The 23,930-nt window shown below is 41.8% G+C and overlaps 1 protein-coding gene across 3 annotated transcripts in view; it reads right to left on the reverse strand.

The window, feature by feature from the left end:
• The window catches only part of ACSM4 (acyl-CoA synthetase medium chain family member 4), a 29,893-nt gene that overhangs the window by 3,458 nt on the left and 2,505 nt on the right, over positions 1 to 23,930 (reverse strand). Inside the window, exons 2-13 of one of the 3 annotated variants that reach the window (XM_017517063.2) lie at positions 23,329 to 23,507; positions 21,350 to 21,599; positions 19,188 to 19,398; positions 15,220 to 15,427; positions 8,669 to 8,812; positions 7,752 to 7,908; positions 5,421 to 5,500; positions 3,690 to 3,813; positions 2,567 to 2,647; positions 2,323 to 2,424; positions 1,463 to 1,590; positions 1,265 to 1,364 (exon numbers count right to left, since the gene is read on the reverse strand). In XM_017517063.2, coding sequence (XP_017372552.1) covers positions 1,265 to 1,364; positions 1,463 to 1,590; positions 2,323 to 2,424; positions 2,567 to 2,647; positions 3,690 to 3,813; positions 5,421 to 5,500; positions 7,752 to 7,908; positions 8,669 to 8,812; positions 15,220 to 15,427; positions 19,188 to 19,398; positions 21,350 to 21,550 — 1,536 coding nt within the window. In that variant the 5' untranslated portion in view covers positions 21,551 to 21,599; positions 23,329 to 23,507. The remainder of the gene's footprint in view (positions 1 to 1,264; positions 1,365 to 1,462; positions 1,591 to 2,322; positions 2,425 to 2,566; positions 2,648 to 3,689; positions 3,814 to 5,420; positions 5,501 to 7,751; positions 7,909 to 8,668; positions 8,813 to 15,219; positions 15,428 to 19,187; positions 19,399 to 21,349; positions 21,600 to 23,328; positions 23,508 to 23,930) is intronic. The other 2 variants (XM_017517062.2, XM_017517064.2) reach the window with 2 other exon arrangements.

Consider the following 23,930-nt stretch of genomic DNA (forward strand, 5'->3'; position numbering starts at 1 on the left):
ATTCTCCTGCCTCAGCCTCCTGAGTAGCTGGGACTACAGGCGCACACCACCATGCCCAGCTAATTTTTTGTATTTTTAGTAGAGACAGGGTTTCACCATGTTGACCAGGATGGTCTCGATCTCTTGACCTCGTGATCCACCCGCCTCAGCCTCCCAAAGTGCTGGGATTACAGGCATGAGCCACCACCCACCCACAATTTTCTTATTTTTTTAATTTTTTTATTTTTTGAGACAGAGTCTCTCTGTCACCTAGGCTGCACGTGGCACAATCTCGGCTCACTGCAACCTTGGCCTGCCAGATTCAAGTGATTCTCCTGCCTCAGCCTCCTAAGTAGCTGAGATTACAGGTGCCTGTCACCATGCCTAGCTAATTTTTGTATGTTTAGTACAGATGGGGTTTCACCAAGCTGACCAGGCTGGTCTTGAATTCCTGACCTCGGGTGATCCACCCACCTCAGCCTCCCAAAGTACTGGGATTACAAGCATGAGCACCATGCCTGGCCCACAATTTTCTATGTGCCTTGTTTCTGTGAGAAAATATATTCTGAGTTCCATGACAATTTTTCATTCAGTGAAATCTGTGGCTTTTGCCTATGCAGTATCTGTTCCTCCTTTTTAGTAACTACTCCAATTTTCCTGTGGGTTATTACCCCAACTTCTCTCTGGTGGGATTGACACCAACACCTGCTTCCAAGGTTAGACGTATGACCCAAGTCTGAACGATCAGCATGTACCAGTCTCTGAACCACACTGGTTAGAGATGTGGCCAAGGTAGGCAAATGAAGTCTTGAGAGTTACTCGAAGCAATTGAAAATACAGCTGTATCCTTCCCTGAGGGGGTGGAGGGCTGCTAAGCTGTATACATCTGGAGTTGGTTACTCTCAAGCAAGAAGAACCCGATCAAATGCAGCCATCATGAAGGACAACAGAGCCAAAAGCAAAGAGAGGCTAAGTCTTGCCGACCTCACATGAACCCTTGGAGGTGACTGTACTTACATATTTGTCACTTATGTGAGCCAAATGCCTTTTTTCTTTTACCTTAAGGCAGTTTGAATTGAGTTTCTGTCACTTGCCATCAGAAGAATTCTAATATCTCCCCTTTGGGATGTAACTTATTGTAAAGTTGGTTGCCTGATTTATATTTTGCCCAAATGCATGCCTCATAATGAGAATTAATAGACTGATCACTGTTGGTTCACCCTTTACAGTGGTCAAATGGACAGAAAATACGAAGTTGCTTCTTTAATTAATGGCATTCATCTACCTCTCCTCGGATTTGATCTGGACTGCTGACAACAGCCGATTCGGCAACAGCTGGGTGCTCAGTGAGAGCACTCTCCACTTCAAATGGCCCAATACGGTACCTGAAGGGGAAAAGAAGTTTTTGACCACCACATCCTCCAAGTAAGAGATCTCCCTCCCTGTCAAATTGTTGCCTCTTCAGAGTGGCAAATGTACAAACCCAGAGGATATAATGACATCATCAGCTCTGCCAACAAACCAGAAATACCCATCGCTGTCCATCACTGCTCTGTCACCAGTGACATAAAAATCTCCTCTTACTGTGGCAGTGGTTTTCTCTGGATTGTCCTAGGAAACAAGGATGACACTTGGGGATTAGCCTGGTCAGAACAGAGGTGGGTATGGCACTCATTAAGTGACTAGTACATGACACAGCCAACTTCTAAAGGAAATTAATTTTTTTAAATTTTTTGAGACAGAGTCTCTCTGTGTTGCCCAGGCTGGAGTGCAGTGGCTGACTGTAACCTCGACCTCCCAGGCTCTAGTGATCCTGTCGCCTCAGCCTCCTGAGCAGCTGGGACCGCAGGCATGTGCCACCACACCTGGCTAATTGTATTATGTTTTTGTAGAGATGGGGTCTCACTATGTTGCCCAGGCTGGTCTTGAACTCTTGGGGTCACGGCACCCTCCCACCTCAGCCTCCCAAAGTGCTACAATTGCAACCATGAACCACTGCGCCTGGCTGGAAATTAAATTTTTTTAAAAGATAGTTCATGGTATAAAATACAACAGGTCCTGAAGAGTATAATCAAAAGCTCGTCTCCTACCTCTAGCACCCCCCAACCATACACCCATTCCAGCCTGTCCAGGTTTCCTTTCTGAGGATAACCACTGCAAACAGTTTCTTACATTTGGAATTTCATCCTTACAGTACTCTTGGGTGATACATGATAATGTCCCCATTTTACAGTTGATGGAAGATTTTGTTGCTTGCCTAAGGTTACATAGCAAGTCATGATGGAAATGAAATTTGAACCCAAGTCTGTATCAAGTCATGACTAGCCCTTTCTATCCCCATACCACATATTCAGAGAAGAAACAGAAGGGCCGTGTAGGCTTTAGTCTGATGGCAATTTCCCCTTCTTTGCCAGGTGGTAGAACATTGCCGTTTTCATCTATAATCTAGAATGAAAGAAACAATTGATGCTCTTAGAATTTCTTTCCACAAAATGAAAGTAGACTGTGAATAATCATACAATGAATAGCAGAAAACGAAAATATTCTTTCTCCTTTATTGAAGCAGTCAGATATTTTCCCAACATACCTGGACATCATAGGGCAGCATTCCTTTCCCCATTGAACCTGGTTTAATTTCTTGGCCTTTCCAATTGGCACAAATGATTCCCTGTTGAGAGGACAAGCTTTGTGTAAGTATACAAAAGTTTATTTTCTGAAACTATATCATGGCAACGAAACCTAAGATTTGATTTTGACTGATTTTCCTGGTATACAAGCACACCTTCTGAAATATATAATTTGAGACCAGCAGTTCTCAAACTTGGGTGTGCATTAGAATCAAATTTGAGATTCTGGAGCATTGTTGAAACACCACTTGATTGGCCTTATCCCCGAGTTTCTGATTCATTAGGTATGAAGTGTGGTCTAAGAATTTGGCATTTCTCTGAATGCAAATCAAAACTACATTGAGACATATATACACCATGGAATATTCTGCAGCCATCAAAAACGATGAGTTCGTGTCCTTTGTAGGGACATGGATGAACCTGGAAACCATCATTCTCAGCAAACTGACACAAGAGCAGAAAATCAGACACTGCATGTTCTCACTCATAGGTGGGTGTTGAACAATGAGAACACATGGACATAGGGAGGGGAGCATCACACACTGGGGTCTGTTGGGGGGAAATAGGGGAGGGACAGCAGGGCGTGGGGAGTTGGGGAGAGATAGCATGGGGAGAAATGCCAGATATAGGTGAAGGGGAGGAAGGAAAAAAAAAAAAATTGGCATTTCTGCCAGATCTCCCTAGATGATGTTGATGTTGCTTGGTTTGAGGCCCGCACTCTGAAAACCACTCCTCAGACTCCGTTAAGTGCTCTTTGGAATCAGTTCTCCAAGGACACTCTCAGAGATTTCTTCCCAGCACAGTGGAAAGATGGGCTGCTCAGTTTTGAACCTCACACATCCCTGACACCTCTGAGATTTCTCCTGCATGACAGGGAGGCAGGAATGATGGAATGATCATCCTTCCCCTTCAGCAAAACCTAACTGAGCAATCTGCCAGTTTTGATAACTACTGGCAAGGTTAGGTATGCTGAGAAAGTCTATAAAAATCCAGAGTGGAGTGAAGGCACTTCAGGGCTCAGCTGACCATCCTGGCGCAGAAATGCCCCTGTATATATTAAACATAAACGCCCTTTAGATATACCACTTCTGTCTGCCCGTAGCCTTCATACAGCTCCAGCCCAGTTTGCGCCCTCCACTGCTCCAGCACCTCGGGGTTGAGTGGCTCCCCTCCCGTCGAGCAGTGCCGCAGGCTCTTGAATTTGTATCTGAAAAGACAGAGTTGCATGGGGTCTTTTCAAGAGGAACAAGGGCTTTCACTGCAAGATAATTAGGACATGCAAGCAGCAAGCATAGCAACTAGGAGAGGCAAGTCTTAGGAAAGTTCATTCAACAAATACTTGTTGAACAACTACTATATTGCCAGACGTTGTTCTGGGCGTATGAGGGCACACTAGAGATTATTACAAAAATTCCTGACAGCTTACATTTTAACAGGTGGAGGAGAACTTAGCTATTAAAGATGTGAAAAGGCAGGAGAAAATGCTGTTAATGATACTGAGAGCTTATTATGAGCCACATGATACAACAGCTAATACTGATTGGACAGTTGTATATTGTAAGAGCTTTATAAGCATTCTTAGAATCCTCTCAACCTGTATTTACACATGAGGACACTGAGGCTCGGAGAGGTTAAAGAACTTGCCCAAAGACTTCCACGTAATAGAGGACCGAGTTGATACTCACGATGCTCTGTGCCAGGCACTTCCCACTTGTCAGGGTGATCTCACCAAGCATGTCACTTACGTTAAATTCTCACCACAGCCTTATGAGGGGACTCTTAATCCAGTCTTACAGATGGAGTTGATGGAGGCTTAGCAAGATTATCTTGAGTGTCCAAGGCCACACTGTAGGTAAGTAGCAGGGCCCTGCCTCTTTGACTTTGGAGCTTAGCTTTTAACCACCAGCCTTACTGGATATAGGTGAAAAAGTCTGGAATAGCCTACTTCTCAGACACTGAGATATGGCCAAATGGGCCAGAGGGTATAGGTAGAACACAAATCAGATGCAGTCAAAATAATCACTGAGTAGTCCCTGAATTACTCTTGAAACATGAGCAAAATGCTCTCGTTTTAAAAGCCATGACATAGGAACAAAGGAGTTGACACTGACTAGGAAATGAGAAGATTCACATTAGCTTTATTTGTCTCACATAGCGCTTTCCCCTCGGGCAACCACACTTTGGTGGCAAAAAAGGATGGACAAGCCTGCGCTACTTAAATTGCTCCTCTCTTCCTTTCTTTCCTCATGTACTGAGCTTGAATTAAACAAATATACATTGAGGCTCTACTGGATGTTCACATGGTTTGGCTAAATTGAATCTGACCTTCGAGTCATAAACCTTGTTAGCTTTTCTTCAAAGGAGTATAAATGTGCTTCTCTTTCTTTCTTTTTTGAAGGCTGGTTCTAAATGACAATGTTTCCAAAAGAGTAGAGCTAAGGACAACTTTTTTGAGGACTATGGAGGTCTGGTTGTCCTTGGAAAAATGTCCAGTTGTCCTAGAGGATATTCCAGTAGTTCTTAGACTAGGGGACAGTTTTGCCCCCCAGGAGACATTAGGCAGTGCCTAGGGACATTTTTGTTTTTCACAAGTGGGGAGGAGGAGGTGCTACTGGCATCCAATAGAGTCTTGGGATGCTGCTCAATATTCTATAATGCATACAACAGTCCCCCAGCGACAGAATTATTCGGTTCAAAACATCAGTAGTGGTAAGACTGAGGAAAGCCTGGGCTACCCTGTGCTGAAACGGGAGATTTGTAATGCTGGATGGTAGCTATTGTTTGTGGTTCAAATGGAGATTTCTGCCCAAGTACCTCTTAAGGTCTTTTTGCACAAGCATCCGGTACGTGGTGGGAGGACTGCACAGGGTCGTGATGGGATAAGTGGTGAGAGTCTGCATGATGGAGAAAGACACAGATGTCAGAAGTGGTCCATCAAAGGCCGTGACTAGAGCTGATAGCTACACCCTGTCATTCTCTTCCATTAATATGTGCCCGTCCCATGGTCACTACTAGGAATAAGAAAACAAATATTTATTACTTGTCACTAGTGACTGTATATCTGTTGGGAATTTCCAATTACTGGAAAGAATGTGTGTGTGTGTGTGTATATATATATGTATTAATTTTACAGTAATAGACACACACAATCTAATTCAACAAGTGAATTGCTGAATTTGAGAAACCCAAAGTATGAACTGGTTTATTCTTCCTCAGGGCTACAGATTACCTTTTATAGTGTAATCTTGTAACCTCCTGCCCATGTATTGATGGACAGTATTGATATGGATGTATAAGCTAACCTACTGGGACCTTTCCAGCTCCATTCCTATAAAATATATCAGTCTTTTTGAGTAAGTTGAATAAATGTAGAAATAAGCAGTTTTTAGGCCTTAATTTAAAAAAGTTTGCTGAGCTCATTATGTCTCTGGCTTCTTAAATAAGATATGGCCTAAGCACCTTAAATCTAGAAAAATACTAATGTTTTAGACTCCTCCTTCTGGAGAAGTTCTAACTATGTGCCTTAATGTATTGACAATTTGTATTAAACTTAAGTATTTGGGAGAAGGCTCTCAAAATGTGTCTGGGCTATCTGGATTGTCATAGATAAAGAATAACATTTGATCTGTAAGTAAGCATTTCTATCATGTGTATCTGCTCCATAGATTCTAATTATTTTTATAAAGTATAATGTATATATCTAAGAATAGTATAAATCTATAAAGGTTTTTATAACACAATACACACATGATCTTCGTAAAATAAAAATATTCTTATTTTACAAATGTGGGTTTTGAAACTGCAAAGTTAACTTACCAACTTTAAGGCACTTTGTAAACCTGCTGTGGCTATCTCAGTTCTTATGTTAGTGTACTTCACTTTGTGTTATGTTAAGGCCTTTAAACCAGGGATCCCCAACCCACAGCACAGACTAAATTCTTTTTGTGGCCTGTTAGAAACTGAGCCACACACCAGGAGGTGAGTGGCGGGGTCAGCGAGAAAAGCATTACCTGTATTTACAGCCGCTCCCCATTGTCTGCATTACCACCTGAGCCCCGCCTCCCGTCAGGTCAGTGGTGGCATTAGATTCTCATAGGAGCATGAACCCTATTGTGAACTGTGTATGAGGGATCTAGGTTGTATGCTCCTTAAGAGAATCTAATGCCTGATGACCTGTCACTGTCTCCCATCACCCCCAGATGGGACTGTCCAATTGCATGAAAACAAGTTCAGGGCTTCCACTGATTCCACATTATGGTGACTTGTATAATTATTTCATTAGACATTACAATTTAATCATAATATAAATAAAGCACACAAGAAATGTAATGCACTTGAATAATCCTGAAATTATCACCCTGCTCCCCACAGTCCATGGAAAAATTGTCATCCATGAAACCAGTCCCTGGCACCAAAAATGTTGTAGACTGCTGCCTTAAACCATCCTGTCAGACCAGTTAGCAAAAGAACAGGTGAATAGCTTTTATTCACACACAGGTATAAGTTGTATGTAATAATATATATATTGTTAAACTTAATAAATTTATCACGGTTGAAAAATAATTGGCCTGAATCCCATTTTTCTAAAGGGTAAAGAAACTGGAGTTATCTGATAATCTCAATCTAGCTGTCCCTGGTTGAGAAGGCAGGGCATGCATGCTTGGTTTCCAGAAGAGTATTGGGTTCTGAGAATTAACTAAGTGAGAAGCATAAGCTGGGGGAGAATAAGAGGAGCTGCCCTGGGAGAAAGACACCCCCACCTTTAATCTTCACTCCACACGAGAGTTCTGGTTTATCAGCTATTATCTTTGTTTCATTGAATCAGAAATGAAGTCTTTGTTTAGACTCCAGACTTCTAATCTGTTATTTAGAACCAGATTCTTAAGTAGCTACAGCTTTAGCAACAATAGCAAATCCTGAGCCATGTGAAGCACAAGTCTGGATTTCCTGCCTGAGAGTGTTGCAGTTGTTACCCCTCCATTCTGTCAAATACGTTTCAAAAGTCAGGGCCCTGGAGACTTTGCTTCTTATAAAGAAATGATTTCCAGAAGCCCAAGAAGGCTTGTATTCTGAGAATCATTTCTTTGTGATTTCATGGGAGACGAGGAGCTCTAAAGATCTATCCAGCTGGAGGACATGACTTACATCTAAGAAGGTGTCAGTGTCAAACTGTACCATCTGATGCACAAAAACACAGGCTCCACACATCCAGGAAGAAAACAGACTGCCAATGGCGGCTTTGACCCAACCTGTGTCAGACACATTCCATATGATATCTGAGGACTTCAAATCCAGCCAATACCTAAATGATATGAAGAAGCAACAATACAGACCAAAAATAAACAAAACAGAAACTAAAAACAAAGCAAACAAACCAGTATCTTTCAGGGGTGACCTTGCCCCTAAAACTTAAGGGCTACAGAGAAGGGTCAAGAGAAGCCCCAGGCAAGGTGACAGATTCTACCTCTACTCTTCTTAAGGGCATTTTCAGAATCCCAGGTGGTCTGAGAGTACAGTGGGAGTCTGGGTTTGGCATGATTCTTTTAGTTTGTCCATTGACGCAACAAATACTTGTTAAGTCAAAATGTGCTAGGCACTGTTCTACAGCAGTGAGCAAGGTCGACCAAATCTCTGCTCTTATTTTAGGGTGACAGATAGTGAATAAATATACAATAAAGTGAATTAAGTATATGAATAAATACCATTATTTCAAATAGTATAAATGCTACAAGGAAAACAAAATAGGGTAATGTGGCAATGGTAGGACAGCCTCTCTTTTAGGAAGGCTTTTCTGAGTAGGCCTCTCTGGCAATGTGGAAAGGAAGCCAGACATGCTGTTAAGGGATTGAGTTAAGGTCGGTTCTTAAGCTTTTGCTTGCTCAGCTGGTTAGATGGTGTCATTTACTGAGCTAGGCTGGGCAGGGCCAGCAAGAGTTCTGTTTTGTAGCCATTACGTGGACAATATCTTACAGCAACGAAAGGAGAAGCATCCGTTACTTGGATACACATATTGGCAGCTTTGGAGGGAGTTCACCAAAAACAAACTGAATTTTCTTTCCTACCTTCCACAGAGGGTGGACCCAATGCTGAGGCTGCTCTGAGAGTGCTGGGCCATTTTAGGAAAGCTTGTGGTTCCGCTGGTGAAATAAATGGCCATTGGTTCTTCACTTCCTGTTTCCACACAGCTGTGTTCTTCGGAGGCAAGTCTGCAAAATACGGACCCCAAGATAGTGATGGAAGATGGCAGACCATTTTAACTCTGATATCTCTTCTGCTTGCCACTTATTATGCCCTCTTGTTACCAGAAGATAGTTAACAGAGCTGGACCTAATCCAAAGCTTTCCTGAACGGAATTCCTCCAGAAATCTTAGTGGGACTTTGAAGATCAGTGCTAAGATTGAACAGCCCAATTTTTTCCTTTTTTAAGCTTTAGCTCCCTGCAGGGTAAAGAAATAGCCAAGATCACTTTCAATATTAATAACAAAATACATGCATTTTATGTATTGTAACATTTTTTTCCCCAAGTGCTTTTTTAAAAAAAGAAAATCTGTGAGTTTTTAAAAATCAACATTGAATCTTCCTAAATTGCTATTAATGTTTCAGGAGTTTTCATTATTTAAAGGAAGACCTTTTGGCATTTGCGTCAAAGTTTTACATAATTTTTGTTCAGTATCTTTGATATCTGTGGCAGGCGTAGCTAGCTGCTTACCAAACAGCTGTCTCCTTCTTCCTCACACTCACAGAAATGACTTTGCTCCTGTATCAGGCAATCAAGTGCTTCAGGGGAGACTGTCCCCATATAGCTCCTGGGGGCAAATCTTGATTAATCTAAGCCAGTTACACTCATTCCTTTAGTTTAAGATTGGGCACACGACGCAGTTATGGACAATGAGATGTAAGGCTCTAATGGAATATATTTCCTTGCTCTACAAAGAGTCATGAGGAAGAGATGTGGCCTTCTTCCCGGCCCATTCTGTTTTATGGCCTTTGAGTATTGCTGTGTAAGTACAGGATGTCTGGAGCTGCCCTGGCCATGTTGGGTTTATACTCAGGGTGGCGTGATAGGAAGATGAATGAATCTGGGTCCATGTTAATTTCATTGACCCACTGAATTCACTAAACTGGTAACGATCTCTGTGTAAGATTGTCTGCAAAGATAACTCCATGATTCCCTCCATCCCTGTACAAAAATTCTTAGATATTGTATCAGTTATCCATCACTGAGTAACAAATCGTCGTTGTATGCCATCCCCTCATTGCAGGGCAGAGCCTATGTCCTGTCTGTTGGGATATGGGGTGGTCTCATGACTTACTTTCATTAATACGCTGTGGTACAAGTTCTGGGACTTCTCAGCCTAGGTCTCAAGAAGTTTCATAGTTTTCACTTACCTTGTGGGCTAACTTAGCCACCATATAAAGCTGTCCAGACTGTCCTGCTTGAGAGAGAGGCTTATGTGCAGGAAAACTGAGGTGCTTCAGCTGGCAGCCAGCCTGATTTGAAGGTGTACCCGCCTTGGATACTCGAGCCCCAGTCAGGCTGATGCGGAACAGAGACCCGCTGCCTCTGCTGAGCCCTACGCAAATTTGCGACCCATAGAATCATGAGCAAATAAAATGACTACTGTTTACACCACTAATTGCTGGGCTGGTTTGTTACTCAGTGATGGATAACTGGTATAGTATCTGAGAATTTTTGAGACAAGTGTATCATATTTTTATTTTTATTTATTTTTTGAGATGGAGTCTCACTCTGTCACCCAGGCTGGAGTGCAGTGTCGTGATCTCGGCTCACTACAACCTCCACCTCCCAGGTTCAAGCAATTCTCCTGCTTCAGCCTCTCAAGTAGCTGGGACTACAGACAATGCACCACCACACCCAGCTAATTTTTGTATTTTTAGTAGAGATGGGGTTTCACCATGTTGACCAGGCTGGTCTCAAACTCCTGTTCTCCGGTGATCTACCCACCTCAGCCTCCCAAAGTGCTGGGATTACAGGCATGAGCCGCCACACCTGTCTGGTGTATCATATTTTTAATTTCTCTGGTTGAAGAGGACAGAGATAAGGATGCTGTTTCAATTCATCTTGATGTTGAATGAGTGACATTGTCATTGAAACAGTAAAAACGGGGAAGATTTCTTTTTTTCTTTTTTGAGACAGTTTTACTCTGTCACCCAAGCTGAAGTGCAGTGGCATAATCTCAGCTCACCGCAACCTCCACTTCCCAGATTCAAGCAATCCTCTCTTCTCAGTCTTCCTAGTAGCTTGGACTACACCCTTATGCCACCATGCCCAGCTCATTTTTGTATTTTTAGTAGAAACAGAGTTTCACCATGTTGGCCAGGCTGGTCTCAAACTCCTGACCTCATGTGATCTGCCTTGAGGATCACTCGGGATCTCACAGTGCTGGGAATACAAGCATGAGCTACTGTGCCTGGCCAACAGTAAGGATTATTTAAAAATAGTTTCATAAAAGATTAGCATGGTTTTCTTGATAACTTGCTTCCTCCCCTTAAAATATAAAAAGATAATTCATTCAACTATATTTTCTTTTCAATATATACATAGAGTAAAGTTGACATGTGTTGGGCTAGAAAGGGGCACTTCTTCACAGAATCTAATACCTTGTGAGGAGACTTCTTATGTTTAAATGTTTCTCAATCCAGTATGGAAACCTTTTCATAGAAGGCTGTCTATCTATCTATCTATCTATCTATCTATCTATCTATCTATCTATCTATCTATCTCATCTATCTTTCCTCTATTCATCCATCCATCTACTTATGTACCTATCTACTTATCTGTCTTTCATCTATCCAGCCATCTGTCTATCTTTCTAAAAGAAAAAATACCACAGTCTGTGAGTGACAAGATTTTCAAGCAGTGATTCCATTATCTGACTTCCTTTCCTTGAATACCTGAGTTCTGAGTTATGTCTTTCCAGATTTCAGAACTAATTACATACTAATAACGTCCGGATTTGCATCTTTGCCTCCTGTCCCCGAGACTCATGTATCTACTACCTGCTAGACATCTGAATCTTCAGAGACCCTTCAATCTTGTATGTCCAACTCTAAGCTTACCATGTTAACCTCATCTACTGGCTCTTTCTCCAACTGATGGTACCCACCCACCAACTGCCTAAGTCAAAAAGCGCTTCAGCCTTGACTCCTTCTTCCTTCCTCTTCCACATCCAATACTCTCTAAGTCCTGCTAGTTCTTTAGTTTGCTTCCTTTCCTCCATCCTATTCATCAGAGCTCAGATTTAGATTTTTATTATCTCTGCCCTAGATTAGGCTCTAAGATGGTCTCTCTGATTCCAGTTTGTCCCCCTCAAACTAATCCTGTATATATCTGCCAGATAAAGCAATTTAAAATCCAAACCTGACCTTGGAGCTTCCTGCTTAAAACCCACCAATGGCTTCCCTTGTTTAAAGGGTCAAGTTTAAGATTTAGCATGGCATATGAGATCTCCCATAATCCGGCCTCTGTTTGCTCTTCCAGCCTTCACTCTGATTCTATCTTCTGCTCTCTAGCTAAACCAAACTGCTTGTAATCCATTCCCTGCACATCTTAGGGTTTTTTTGTTTGTTTTTTGGTTGGTTGGTTTGTTTCTGCCTCCATATCCTGTGCCTGGAACACCATCTTGACCCCCTCATGATCAGAATCCAGAGTCCTGGACCCACAGGACAAGGTCCTTTGTGCTAGACAGAAAAAGAGAACTTTCAGGCTGGCTTATAATTGTGACCTTTTCCCTCATCCCATTGTGAATATTCTGGGAAGTGTTAATGGACTTCTATACTTGGGAGGCAGAAGGAGGGCAAGAAGCCTTAAAGTGAACTTCTTGAATAGAAGATCTGCTCTAACGATGTGAAATTAGCCCACATTACTGCTGTGTGTGCCAACTGTTGACATTTGGATTTTACAGAAACAGTCCATGGCCTTTTTGGAGTTACGACACTCCAAAGTCATTGGTTTAAAATGAGGATTTGTTTCCCATCTTGAAAACTGCTCCTAAAGTGTGCAAATTTCCATTTGAAATCTACATGAATTTAAAGTCCTTTATCTATTGTAAATTTTGTGGCACCTTTAAAGTTTCTTGGGGACTCAACAGATTATGGCAAAGTTGTTTAGGACAGGAGTCTCTGCAGTGGAAGTGCTTGCCGCCCGGGGAGTGTGCAAGGCAATTGGCATAGAGAAGAAAAAAGAATTGCAAATGAAAAAAAAATTTTTTTAGACAGGGTCTCTGTCACTCAGGCTAGATCTCGGGTGAACTAATTGTTTGTTTTACTCATCCTCTAAAATTTTTATTTTTGGAGTTTGTACAATGCACAAAAGGGCATGGATATAATTTATAAATAAATACATGTATTGGAGGATATGTTAAAAAATATTGTATTGTTTCACTCGTCCTCTAAAATTTTTATTTTGGGGTTTGTATAATGCACAAAAGTACAAGTATATAATTTATAAATAAATATATGTATGGGAGGGTATGTTAAAAAGTATTTTACTAATAGAGATGGGTATTCAAATAATATAAATACCATTGCCTTAGGAATCACTACACTGTTGAATGACTTCGTTCACTTGAAGTTAATAATAAGAATGATAGCAGTTATAATTGCTGTGATATTTATAATTACTCTGTGCCGGGCATTAAGCTAAGAATTTTACATGTTTTATCACATTTGATCTGAGGTAGATACTATCATTATCTCCATTTTACAGATAAAGAGTTTCAGCAATGTGATTTAACTTATCCAAGGTTACACAGCTTATAAAAGATACAAGCAGTGTTCACTGGTGTGGCCCTTGGGAAAGAATTTTGGGACTGGCCAATAGTATTTGGTTGATGTTAATTAGTAGGATAAAATTTCATTCTAACAAAGAAAACTACTCTATTATTCAGTGGGGTTTACATGTCTTCTCTTTCTAGAAACTTCTCTGGAAGAATTTTTTTTTTTAACATAAGCTATTCAACACCTCTTTGAAGGATAATGCCATTAATTAACATGTTACTCATTTCTTCACAGCTTAAAAAACACTTTCTCACACATTCACTGAATTTATCCTCAAAACCACACTTGAGAGATGTACAGTATAATTGCCCCCATTTTACATAGAAGGAAAACCGCAGTTGTGATCTCTTTTGTTCATTCGCTTATAAATATTAAGCATCATTTATGTGTTAGAAACTAGAGATAGACCAACCAAAGTCTCTGTTTTCTTACAGCGTATGGTTTAGTGCAGAAGTTGCCAAATTTTTTCTGTAAAGGGGCAGATAGCAAGTATCTCAGGTTTTGTGGGCCACACAGTTTCTGTTGTAACTACTCCACTCTCCTGTTGTTACATAGACAACATGTAAATAAATGAGCATGCATACCTTCCAATAAAACTTTATTTACAGAAACAGAGCTGGGCGTGGTGGCTCACGCTTGTAATCCCAGCACTTTGAAAGGCTGAGGTGGGCAGATCACTTTGAGGTCAGCAGTTTAAGACCAGTCTGACCAACAGGGTGAAACCCCCTCTCTAGTAAAAATAAAAAAGTTAGCCAGACATAGTGGCAGGTGCCTTTCACCCCAGCTATTCAGGAAGGTGAGGTAGGAGGATCACTTGGACCCGAAGGCGGAGGTGGCAGTGAGCTGAGATCACACCACCGCACTCCAGCCTGGGTGACAAAGTTAGACCCTGTCTCCGAAGAGAGAGAGAGAGAAACAAACAGACAACAACAACAACAACAAAGGGGGCAGGCCGGATTTGGCCTCTGGGCCTGAATTTGCCAAGCCCTACTCTAGAGGAGAAAAAAAGTCTCTGTATAAGGGAGTGGATGACTGGACGTGATCATTCAGATGGCGATGAGCATATGAAGAAAACAGGAGGCTGGTGTGAGAGAGTGGCCTGTGGTTCTATCCAGGTAGTGTGGTCAAGGAAAGTTTCACTTAGGATAAAATATTTGAGTCAAAATGTGACAAGAAGGAGCCACTCATGAAAAGGAATAAGAAGAACACTCCAGGCAGAAGAAACAGCAGGTGCCAAGTGAGGTAGGGCATGTTCGGGGAGGAAAAGGGAGCGTGATGGGAGATGTGGCCCAGGTTTAAGCAGAGGCCAACCCACACTGGGCGCTCACGACAGACCACAGAAGGAAGCAGGAGGATGGCGGCAGGGCTACAGCCCTTTCTTCTGCCCTTAAATCCATTTATTAGGTAATACTTTTCTTTTTCTTTTTTTTTTTTTTTTGAAACTCGGCTCACTACAACCTCTGCCTCCCAAGTTCGAGTGATGCTCATGCCTCAGCCTCCTGAGTAATTAGGATTATAGGCGTGCCCCACCACATGCAGCTAATTTTTGTATTTTTAGTAGAGATGGGGTTTCACCATTTTGGCCAGGCTGGTCTTGAACTTCTGGCCTCATGTGATCCACCCACCTCAGCCTCCCAAAGTGCTGGGATTACAGGTGTGAGCCACCATACCTGGCTATTAGGTAATTCTTTTCCGAATAAGAGCCCAGATCAACTCACAGCCTTCCTGAATCCTTGGAGGCAAAGAGATTCCAAGATGTAGCTATAATTTGCGTTGTTGCTGGCAATGTAGAATGACTGGGGAAAATACTCACTGAAATAACTCCTGGAAGCTGAGCCACCCATTCCGGCTTTGTGAAGACACCAGGACTTTTGTCCTAAGGTCAGGACACTCCATTGCAATGGACTCCACCGCTGCGGCCACCTCCTCACTAGCCACAACGCACGTGGCCTTGGATGCTCGCAGCCGGTAGAGGATGTCTTTTGCGGTCAGCTGGATTGTTCCTGGTATAAAGACGGTCCCTGGGAAGGACAAGAGGGCCCTGCACTGAACAGAACTGCTGTTCATTTAGTAAGCCGTGCACTGTGGAAGACTTGGGCTTTGTGCCTCGGTGAGGAGAAACATCAGAATCCATCCTTCAGCTACCTCTGCCTTGATCCCCAAGGATATTGCACAGGACCCTGATCCCTGAGAGATCCCTTAGAGTTTCAGAGTTTGACAGACCATGGGTCTAATCCTGGCCTTGCAATTTACTAGCTTTGTGACCTTCATCTCTCTGTGCCTTTCTTTTCTTATCTGTAAAATGGGCAGAATAATAATAAGTGTCTGTAATATAGTAGACATTATAATGGTGGGCTGTTATTATGTAAGATTTTAACATCACATTTGAATCATTAAGTTCAACTTAAATAGCACTTTACAACTTATAACACATTTCATGAGTATTATCTAATTCAATATTCTAAAGCAATGGTCTCCTGCCAGGTGTGGTGGCTCACACCTTTAATCCCAGGACTTTGGGAGGCGAGGTCATTAGATTGCTTGATCAACCTCAGGAGTTCAAGACCAATCCATGCAACATGGCAAAACCCTGTCTGTCCCCAAAATACAAAAATTAGCCAGGTGAGGTGGTACATGTTTATAGTCTCAGCTACTCAGGAGGCCTAGGCAGGAGAATCACTTGAACCCTGGAGACAGAGATTGCAGTGAGCTGAGATCGTAACAATGTACTCTAGCCTGCGTGACAGAATGAGACTGTCTCAAACAAATAAACAAAAGAAAAAAACCAGTGGTCTCCAAAATGAGTTTTTCGACAATCCATTGGGACTAAGAAATGAAAATATGATTTTAAAAAATTATTGTCTGGGCATGGTGGCTCACATCTGTAATCCCAGTGCATTGGATGGCCAAGGTGGGGCAACATAGTGAGACCCCCATCTCTGCTTAACTTTTAAAATAATATTAAAAATTTTAAATAATTAGAAATTGAGAAACTAAAATTCTTTAAATGCTCTTATCTCATTTTTGTATGTTTCATAATATGCATGACATGTTAGTGCAGTAGAACCACATAAGTAGCTATACTCAGATGGGAAGATGTGTATCTTAAATATTTTTATTGATAGATGCCTAAAGACTGCTGTTTTAAGCAACCCTGGTAGGTCCGTGTCCATGTGGTTGTGTCCATTGATGGAATATGAGATTTGGTCATACCTGGTGAGTGACAGAGCCAGCCCTCAACTCTACGGATTCCAGTGGTCTGGAATCATTATTTGCCTAGACTATTTGGCAATGCTTAGTTTATCTCACCTCCTCATTTCATCCTAAACTCTGGCTGGAGATCTCTGATTTTAAAGTACTGGTTCATTCTGGGAAAAACATACATGGCTGAATTAGATGAAAGAGACAAGGTAGTTTGTACTTTCTGAAGTGATTTATTGAGAAGAAGAAGTGGAGTGTATATAAAGTATTACAGACAACCACTACTCTTTATTGAGCACTTATTATGTGCCTGATATCTCACTTAAAATTAATCCCACTACATAAACAATAACTTGCCCAAGGGTCACAGAGTCAGTAAGTGGCAAAGGATTGAAAAGATTCAAAGATACATTTCCCAGACTCCCAAGGTGTGTGCTATAAGTCAAAGTACTTATTTCTTGGTGAGTTCCCTGAAGTTTGCTAGATACAAAAATGTGGAGTCGAATTGCTAGGAAGGAGACTTTATTTTATGAATGTATTTCAAAAGCTTTTAAATAGCATCCCTTCTTGAGAAAGTGAATAAATGTATAAGGATAAGGAAGTTGATTAAGAAAACACCTTAGAGTATTCACTCCATACAAAAATACAAGATTATTTATTTTACAAACCACTTGTTCTCAGTGACTTACAAATAATTACTACCCTTGGTAGACTGGTGATGAATGTACTCAATGGGTAGACCTCTAGCTTCAGGATTGGGGGAAGTTTTCTTCTAGTGGATTTCAGATAGCAAATATCTTAAGCTTTAATGTATACACTTCACAGCAAAAAACACAATATTTTGCTATGAGCTATTGCACAATTTTGATATTCTCACAGAAGATTTAATAATTCTGAGTTAGAAAATGTAATCTCACCTGCTTGCTTTACACTTAATTTAGTGTTTATGTTAACCATACAGCTTATGTGTTTGGTTTTCGTTATTATTTTATAAATTTCATAACTTACGCTAAGCAATACTACGTATTTTTAATAACAAACCACCTTTAATCTACTCTCATCCACAACTGGTTTAACATTTGCAAGTTTTTTAGTGAATGCCGAAAGAATTTTATATAAACAAATTTTATATAATGCTGTTTTTATTTAACATTGGCAGTAAGAACATTTTCAACAGCATTATGAAATCCTTGTAATTATCATATTAGAGGTATTTCAAGTTGAGATACCATAATTTCAATCACTTATACACACCCACCTCCATTAAACTTAGTCTCATCTATTATTATTGAGTCATTTCTATTTAGTTGTTTTCAAATTTTTTTTATTATTAACATTGCAATAGACATCTTTGTGTTTTTATAGTATTCTATCCTTTGATATTCTTATTTATTTTTAATTGACTTATAAACATTTATGTCATGTTTTAGAGCAGGGATTGGAAAACTTTTTCAATAAAGGGCCAGATAGCAAATATTTTAGGCTTTGTGGGCCACAGTGTCTTCATCTAAATGAAGATTTCTGCTGCGGTAAAACAAAGAGAATCATAGACCGTACATAAATAAATGAGCATGGCTGTATTCCATTAAAACTGCCTACATAAATAGGTGCCCAACCAACATGCCATGGTTTGCCAACTCCTGTCCTAGGGTGGAAAAAATTCTGTCGGAATTTTTATTTGGGGTAAATTATAAATTACTGCTTTGAGAGAAAGTGTGTCATTGAATGCTTTAGTCAGTCTGAAAAAAAGGTAGAGATTTTTCAACTGGGATCTGCCAATCATATTCTGATAAGTCCTGGTGTTCTAAAATACTTTTTCTTCTTGTATTTATTTTTTATTAGGGAGAATCCAAATATATTCAGAGAAGTAAATTTTGGATCATCTCGATGAACATGTCCTAGATAATCCAGCACTGCCAAGTGACGTTGGTACCCAAATTTGCTTTTGTAGAGCTTTGTTTTAAATCGTAACTGCACAGCTTTCTAGCTGTGACTGAATAGAATATCATTCTAATTGTGACTTTTGGCAAGCTTCTCATTAATTTTTTTTTGTTTTTATTTTTATTTTTTTAGACAGAGTCTTACACTGTTGCCCAGGCGGGAGTGCAATGGCACGATCTCAGCTCACTGCACACTCCACCTCCCGTTACACACGGTTCTCCTGCCTCAGCCTCTCAAGTAGCTGGGATCACAGGAGCACACCATCACACCTGGCTAATCTTTCATATTTTTAGTAGAGGCAGGGTTTCACTATGTTGGTCGGACTGATCTCGAGCTCCTGACCTCGTGATCTGCCTCCCTAGGCCTCCCAAAATGCTGAGATTATAGGCATGAACCACCATGCCCGACCTTGGCAGGCTTCTTAACCTGAGCCTTTGTTTCTTCTTCTGCAAAATGGTTATCCCTCTAATACCTCCCTCTTAATATTATTGTTATTATCATCACATCATGATTGCTCTAACTCTTCTTTTTCTGGTCTTCTGTACACTTAGACTTAATCAGAGCTAACATTTCAGAAAACCCTTGAGTTTCAGTCTCTATGTTTCTGCATGATTTGGAATGTTAAATATTGGCACTGACCTGTTCTTATGCAAGCCACAGTTAACAGCCACCACTCAGGGATTCGGGGCAGAATCAAGGCCACACGGTCTCCTCTCTGCAGGCCACAGGTCTTGGTGAGCACGTTGGCAGCTTTTTGGGACAAGGAGCTCAGTTCTCTGAAGCTCCATTTTACCTCCTCCCCTTTGCCATTCACCCACCACAGGGCTGGGTTCGCTGTTCTCTCCCCTGTCTGACCGGGAACACATGGGAAAGAGAGGGGAAGGTTAACATGACTGATGACTGTTACACGGGGCATCTGCTGTGCCTCCCCTTTGGCACTGCTTCTGGTGCATTCTGCTAACAGCACCCTGACTTCGTCTTTGAAGGAACTGCTCCTCTCCTACTGGACACAGCCTCAAAAAGAGAATTCCTCAGGTGCCTTTACCCTTCCCTGAGCAGTGGGTGGGCATTTGACCAGAGTTGGACCAATCAGACTCTCTCTGGACTTTTTGGTTTTCTGAGAGGAATCAAAAGGTAGAAAATGGTTGATACAAAACTTGTCTATGGATTATTGGTGCTTATGCATCCCCAGAGAGCTGTTCTGGTTCCCGTCCTCATTGAGATGGACCCTCCAACTTCCAGCCCAATTTTGTGAGCTCTCCCATTTTCCTTGAATAAATTTCTTTCTTGCTTAAATTAGATTCTGTCTCATCCAAATAACCTTAATGGATCTACTAAGTTCGATTGGGAACCAGACATCTCTTTGTACCCAAAGGCTGAGGTGTGGTTTTCACAAATCACAAGGAGCAGGGTCAAGGGAGGCATCAATTGATTGACTTCTAGAGGAAGCTTCTTCCCCATCATTCTACAACGTGAGTCATCTGTACTGCAAAACCTCTTTGCCTTATGTATTAGCTGGAAAAATAATTGGTCCCCCTTCATTCCCCTATCTAGAATGCTTCTTTTATCTTCTCTGGCTGGCAAATACCTAAGAGCCCTGTTGACATGTCAGTTTGTCTGTGAGCTTTTCTCAGGTTTCTCTTTGTTTCCCCACCGACTTCCCTGGTTCCTTCATCATTGTGCTCATACTGCAGACGACTCCAATTGATTATATGACAGGTGTGTGCCTTCCCTGCATGTAGCCTCTGTAGAGACCAGGGACTCCGTTAATGTTCTTTCGGTCCTGTGTGACCTTGGATAAGCAGCTTAGCTTTTTTGAGGTCAAGTTCCTTGTCTGTAAACCTCCCAGGTTGTTATGGGGATTTGGTGAAATAATATAGGTCAGTATTTCTCAATCTTTAGTCACTGAAGTACACTGCTTCTGTCAGCTCTGCCTGCACCTGCACTATTCTTCACACTGACTCGCTTTTTACTTGTATACATTTACTTAGGAAGGAATATACATTTAATCAGCACCATTACTGGACAATTATTAACACTTGCTAAAAATAAGTTATTGAAAAATAATATGCTAAAAACATTAAATTTTATCTGGAGACGATTAGCTTCTACCTGTGGTCTTTATTCAAGAGAATGTTTAGGAAGTGTTAAGTGTTAAAGACCCGGTGGCTTTGAAGGAGGCTTTCCCTCTGTATTTAACAGGAAGAATGATTCAATATTATTTAATACCTTGTCTGTGTAGTACCTAACATTATCTTCTTATCCATGGCTTCTTTAGTGCATTTTCATAAGCACTGCTAGGTTAAGTGTTTAGCTCAGTGCCTGGCATGCGGTGAGGGTCAGTCCACAGAGACCTCTTCCTGAGGCTGCACTGCAAACATTGCATAAGGGCTGCTTGCTTTATTCCTGTCAACCTCTGACTCTCTCCTAACTACTCCAGTGATAACTGTATTCATAAAACCAAAACTCAATTTACTACTTTTTGGATAAGCCCATGACCAGCTTGAAAACAAAATGCTGTTGTGTGGGGCTTGCAGAAAAGAGAAGGAAAAGAGGCATAACTCCGTGAGGATCCACCGAGGGGATCAGGGACAGGGGAGGCTCCAGAGGCAGCCGGCCATATGTGACTGAGGATCTGAGATCTTCCCTGGGGAGAGGGGAGGGCAATTGGAAAACAAACAAAGAAAACCAAGAGGGTGAACGAGTGCATTGAAATTGAGTGGTAGACCACAGAAAAAGGACACGGCAGGCTGAGAGGGAAGGGGACACCAGGAATCTACTGGAAACCCATCATCTTATACCTTCTCCTTTTGGGACCACTGTTCCAGCACATCCGCAGCAAAGTTAAAGTTTTTCGGTAACGACCTCTCACAGCGTTGGATGGCTTCAAAGTCAGCCAGAGTCAGAGGCATCCAAAGCTGGTGATGTTTGTGAAGGTGTCGGCCAGGTGGCTTGGTGAGCCAGATGAATCTAAATGTCTGGTAGTGGAAAAGACTCTTCATGGTTCCCAAAGGACTTTGTCTCCTGCTACGGACACAGAAGTACAATAGCCTGTAGGGTGAGATGGGTGGAGACTATCAGTCTTTCGATGCTCTGTGGTAAGACTGGGAGGTGGATTTCTGGCTGTGTGTCCCTGGCAAGTTGGGAAACACCTGAAAAACACCCCATTCTACCTCAGAGCTGCTGCCTTTAGCTACTAACTGGTCTCCCTGCCACTGGGCTCTTGACCAGATGAGTCTAAAACAACCCCTCAACTACAGAATTGTCAGACTCCCGTCTTCTGATCCTGTCTTCACCCCAACGAAACAACAGACAAATAGAAACTTTGCTGTCTGGACTGGCTTTCAAAGCTTCCTTTCATCTGCATTATACACTGTTCTATGTCTGCCAACTCCTCTGCTTGAATTTCTTCTCCCAGTAGAAGCGGCCTGTTAACTTGTCATGAATGTCTATCTCCCCCACTAAGAGTCGGCCTGCCTGCATTTCCCGTGCTCCTGCTTACCCTGTTCACCTCTCCCCTTTAACTTTCCATTGTGATTGCTCGGAAACCCGGGTTTAAGTCCCGGCTCAGCCACTTTCTGGCTGTAGGACTTTGGGTACTGACTTATCTTCCTGCACCTCAATTTTCTCATCGGTAAAATAGGGAAAATTGTAGTACCTCCCTCCTAGGGTTATGGTGAGGATTTAGTAAGAGGATATACTCGTTAGTGTATAAGATGACTAGCTTGTAAAAGGTGACTTTGAAGTGTTAATGACTGCTGTTGTTTTTCATGTGTTTGTTTTTTGCTTCTGATTAAGAAACAAGGTCTTGCTCTTCTGCCCAGGCTGACACAATCATAGCTTACTGAAGCCTCAAGCTCCTGGGCTTAAGCAATCCCCCTGGCTAAGTGTCCTGAGCAGCTAGGACTGCAGGTGCCACACCACCATGCCTAGCTAATTTTTTTTTTTTTTTGGTAGAGATGCAGCCTCACTATGTTGCCCAGGCTGGCTGGCCTACAGCTCCTAGCCTCAAGTAATCCTACTGCCTTGGCCTCCCAAACTGCTGGGATTGTAGGTATGAGCCACAGCACCCAGCCAACTACTGCTGTTGTTAAGATTATTCTCCTTATTGCCTGAACCCAGGAGGCGGAGGTTGCGGTGAGCTGAGATTGCGCCATTGCACTCCAGCCTGGGTAACAAGAGTGAAACTCTGTCTCAAAAAAAAAAAAAGATTATTCTCCTTAATGTTATTGTGGCATAGTTTTATTTTTTAAAATCTTACTATATGAACCAGAAAACTTGAATTTTTCTTCTCTTTCAAAAAGTGCTTTTAACATGGATAATCTTGCCTGCTCTTTCTGAACTGCCATCTGTAATCTAATTAATTTTTTTTCTAATTTTGTGTTTATTTCTTCCTTGCATTTTCCACAACATGCATTTATGTTACTCATGTGACAGTTTTCTACCTTGTATTATCAATGATAGTTTTTCATATATGTGCCCTGCCTCCCTACCCATCTGGTACGGGTTGAGTCTATGTAATGCACTCTTAGCACTGAGCACGACTCACAGAAGATGTGTAATAATAAAAGGCAGTTTTTAGGTTCTTGGTGTAGGCAGGCACTTTGCATTTCTGATGTCATTCAATATTCATGACAAGCTTGTGAGGCTGGTGCCATTATTACTTCCATCTTACAGATGCCAACCCTAAGGCTTATGTACACTTAAGGAACTTATCTGAGGTCATTCAGCTCAAGACAAACCATGTCTTGCCTCTGCCACCACGAGCTGAATGACTCACCAAGACAAAGGCAAGGTTTGAACCGCTCTGGTCTGACTCCAGAACTTGCCTACTCAGCTTCTTTGCTATTCATTCTCCTTTGTCCTGCCTTCTTCCGTAAAGACTTCTTGTTGATGGTGAACACCTTCACCCTTTTGCCCTTCAGGCCTGTGTCGCTGTTTTGCATAGAGTGGAAAAATCTGCAAGGGTAAAGAGTGGCTGAGTCTGTAGCATGGTAATAACAAATAAACACTAGAACAGAGGGTGCAGGGTGTGCCGTCCCTCGCTGCCCTTGCCAAGTCCTCTGTGCTGCCCAGAATGACTCCTGGATAAGTGGTAGGTCCATTTGGTGCAAACGCAATTTGCTGTATTTCAGGAAGGGCTATTCCTGGCAGTACTGTTGATGTTAAACTCTCTGTTATGCCAAGGTGAAAAAAGAAGAGGGAGAGTGTCTTACCTGGGAAATTTTCTGGAAGTATAGTGCAGTTATCAAGAGTAAAGAAGAGGGAGAAAGGAGAAACAGAGTGGACCAGGTTCATGGTTTAGCATTCTGCCAAAAGGGAGACTCCCATCCCTCTCCTAAAACACACACACACACACACACACACACACACACACACACA

This window comes from Cebus imitator, unplaced genomic scaffold, assembly GCF_001604975.1.
Source record: "Cebus imitator isolate Cc_AM_T3 unplaced genomic scaffold, Cebus_imitator-1.0 Scaffold614, whole genome shotgun sequence".
Lineage (NCBI taxonomy): Eukaryota > Metazoa > Chordata > Mammalia > Primates > Cebidae > Cebus > Cebus imitator.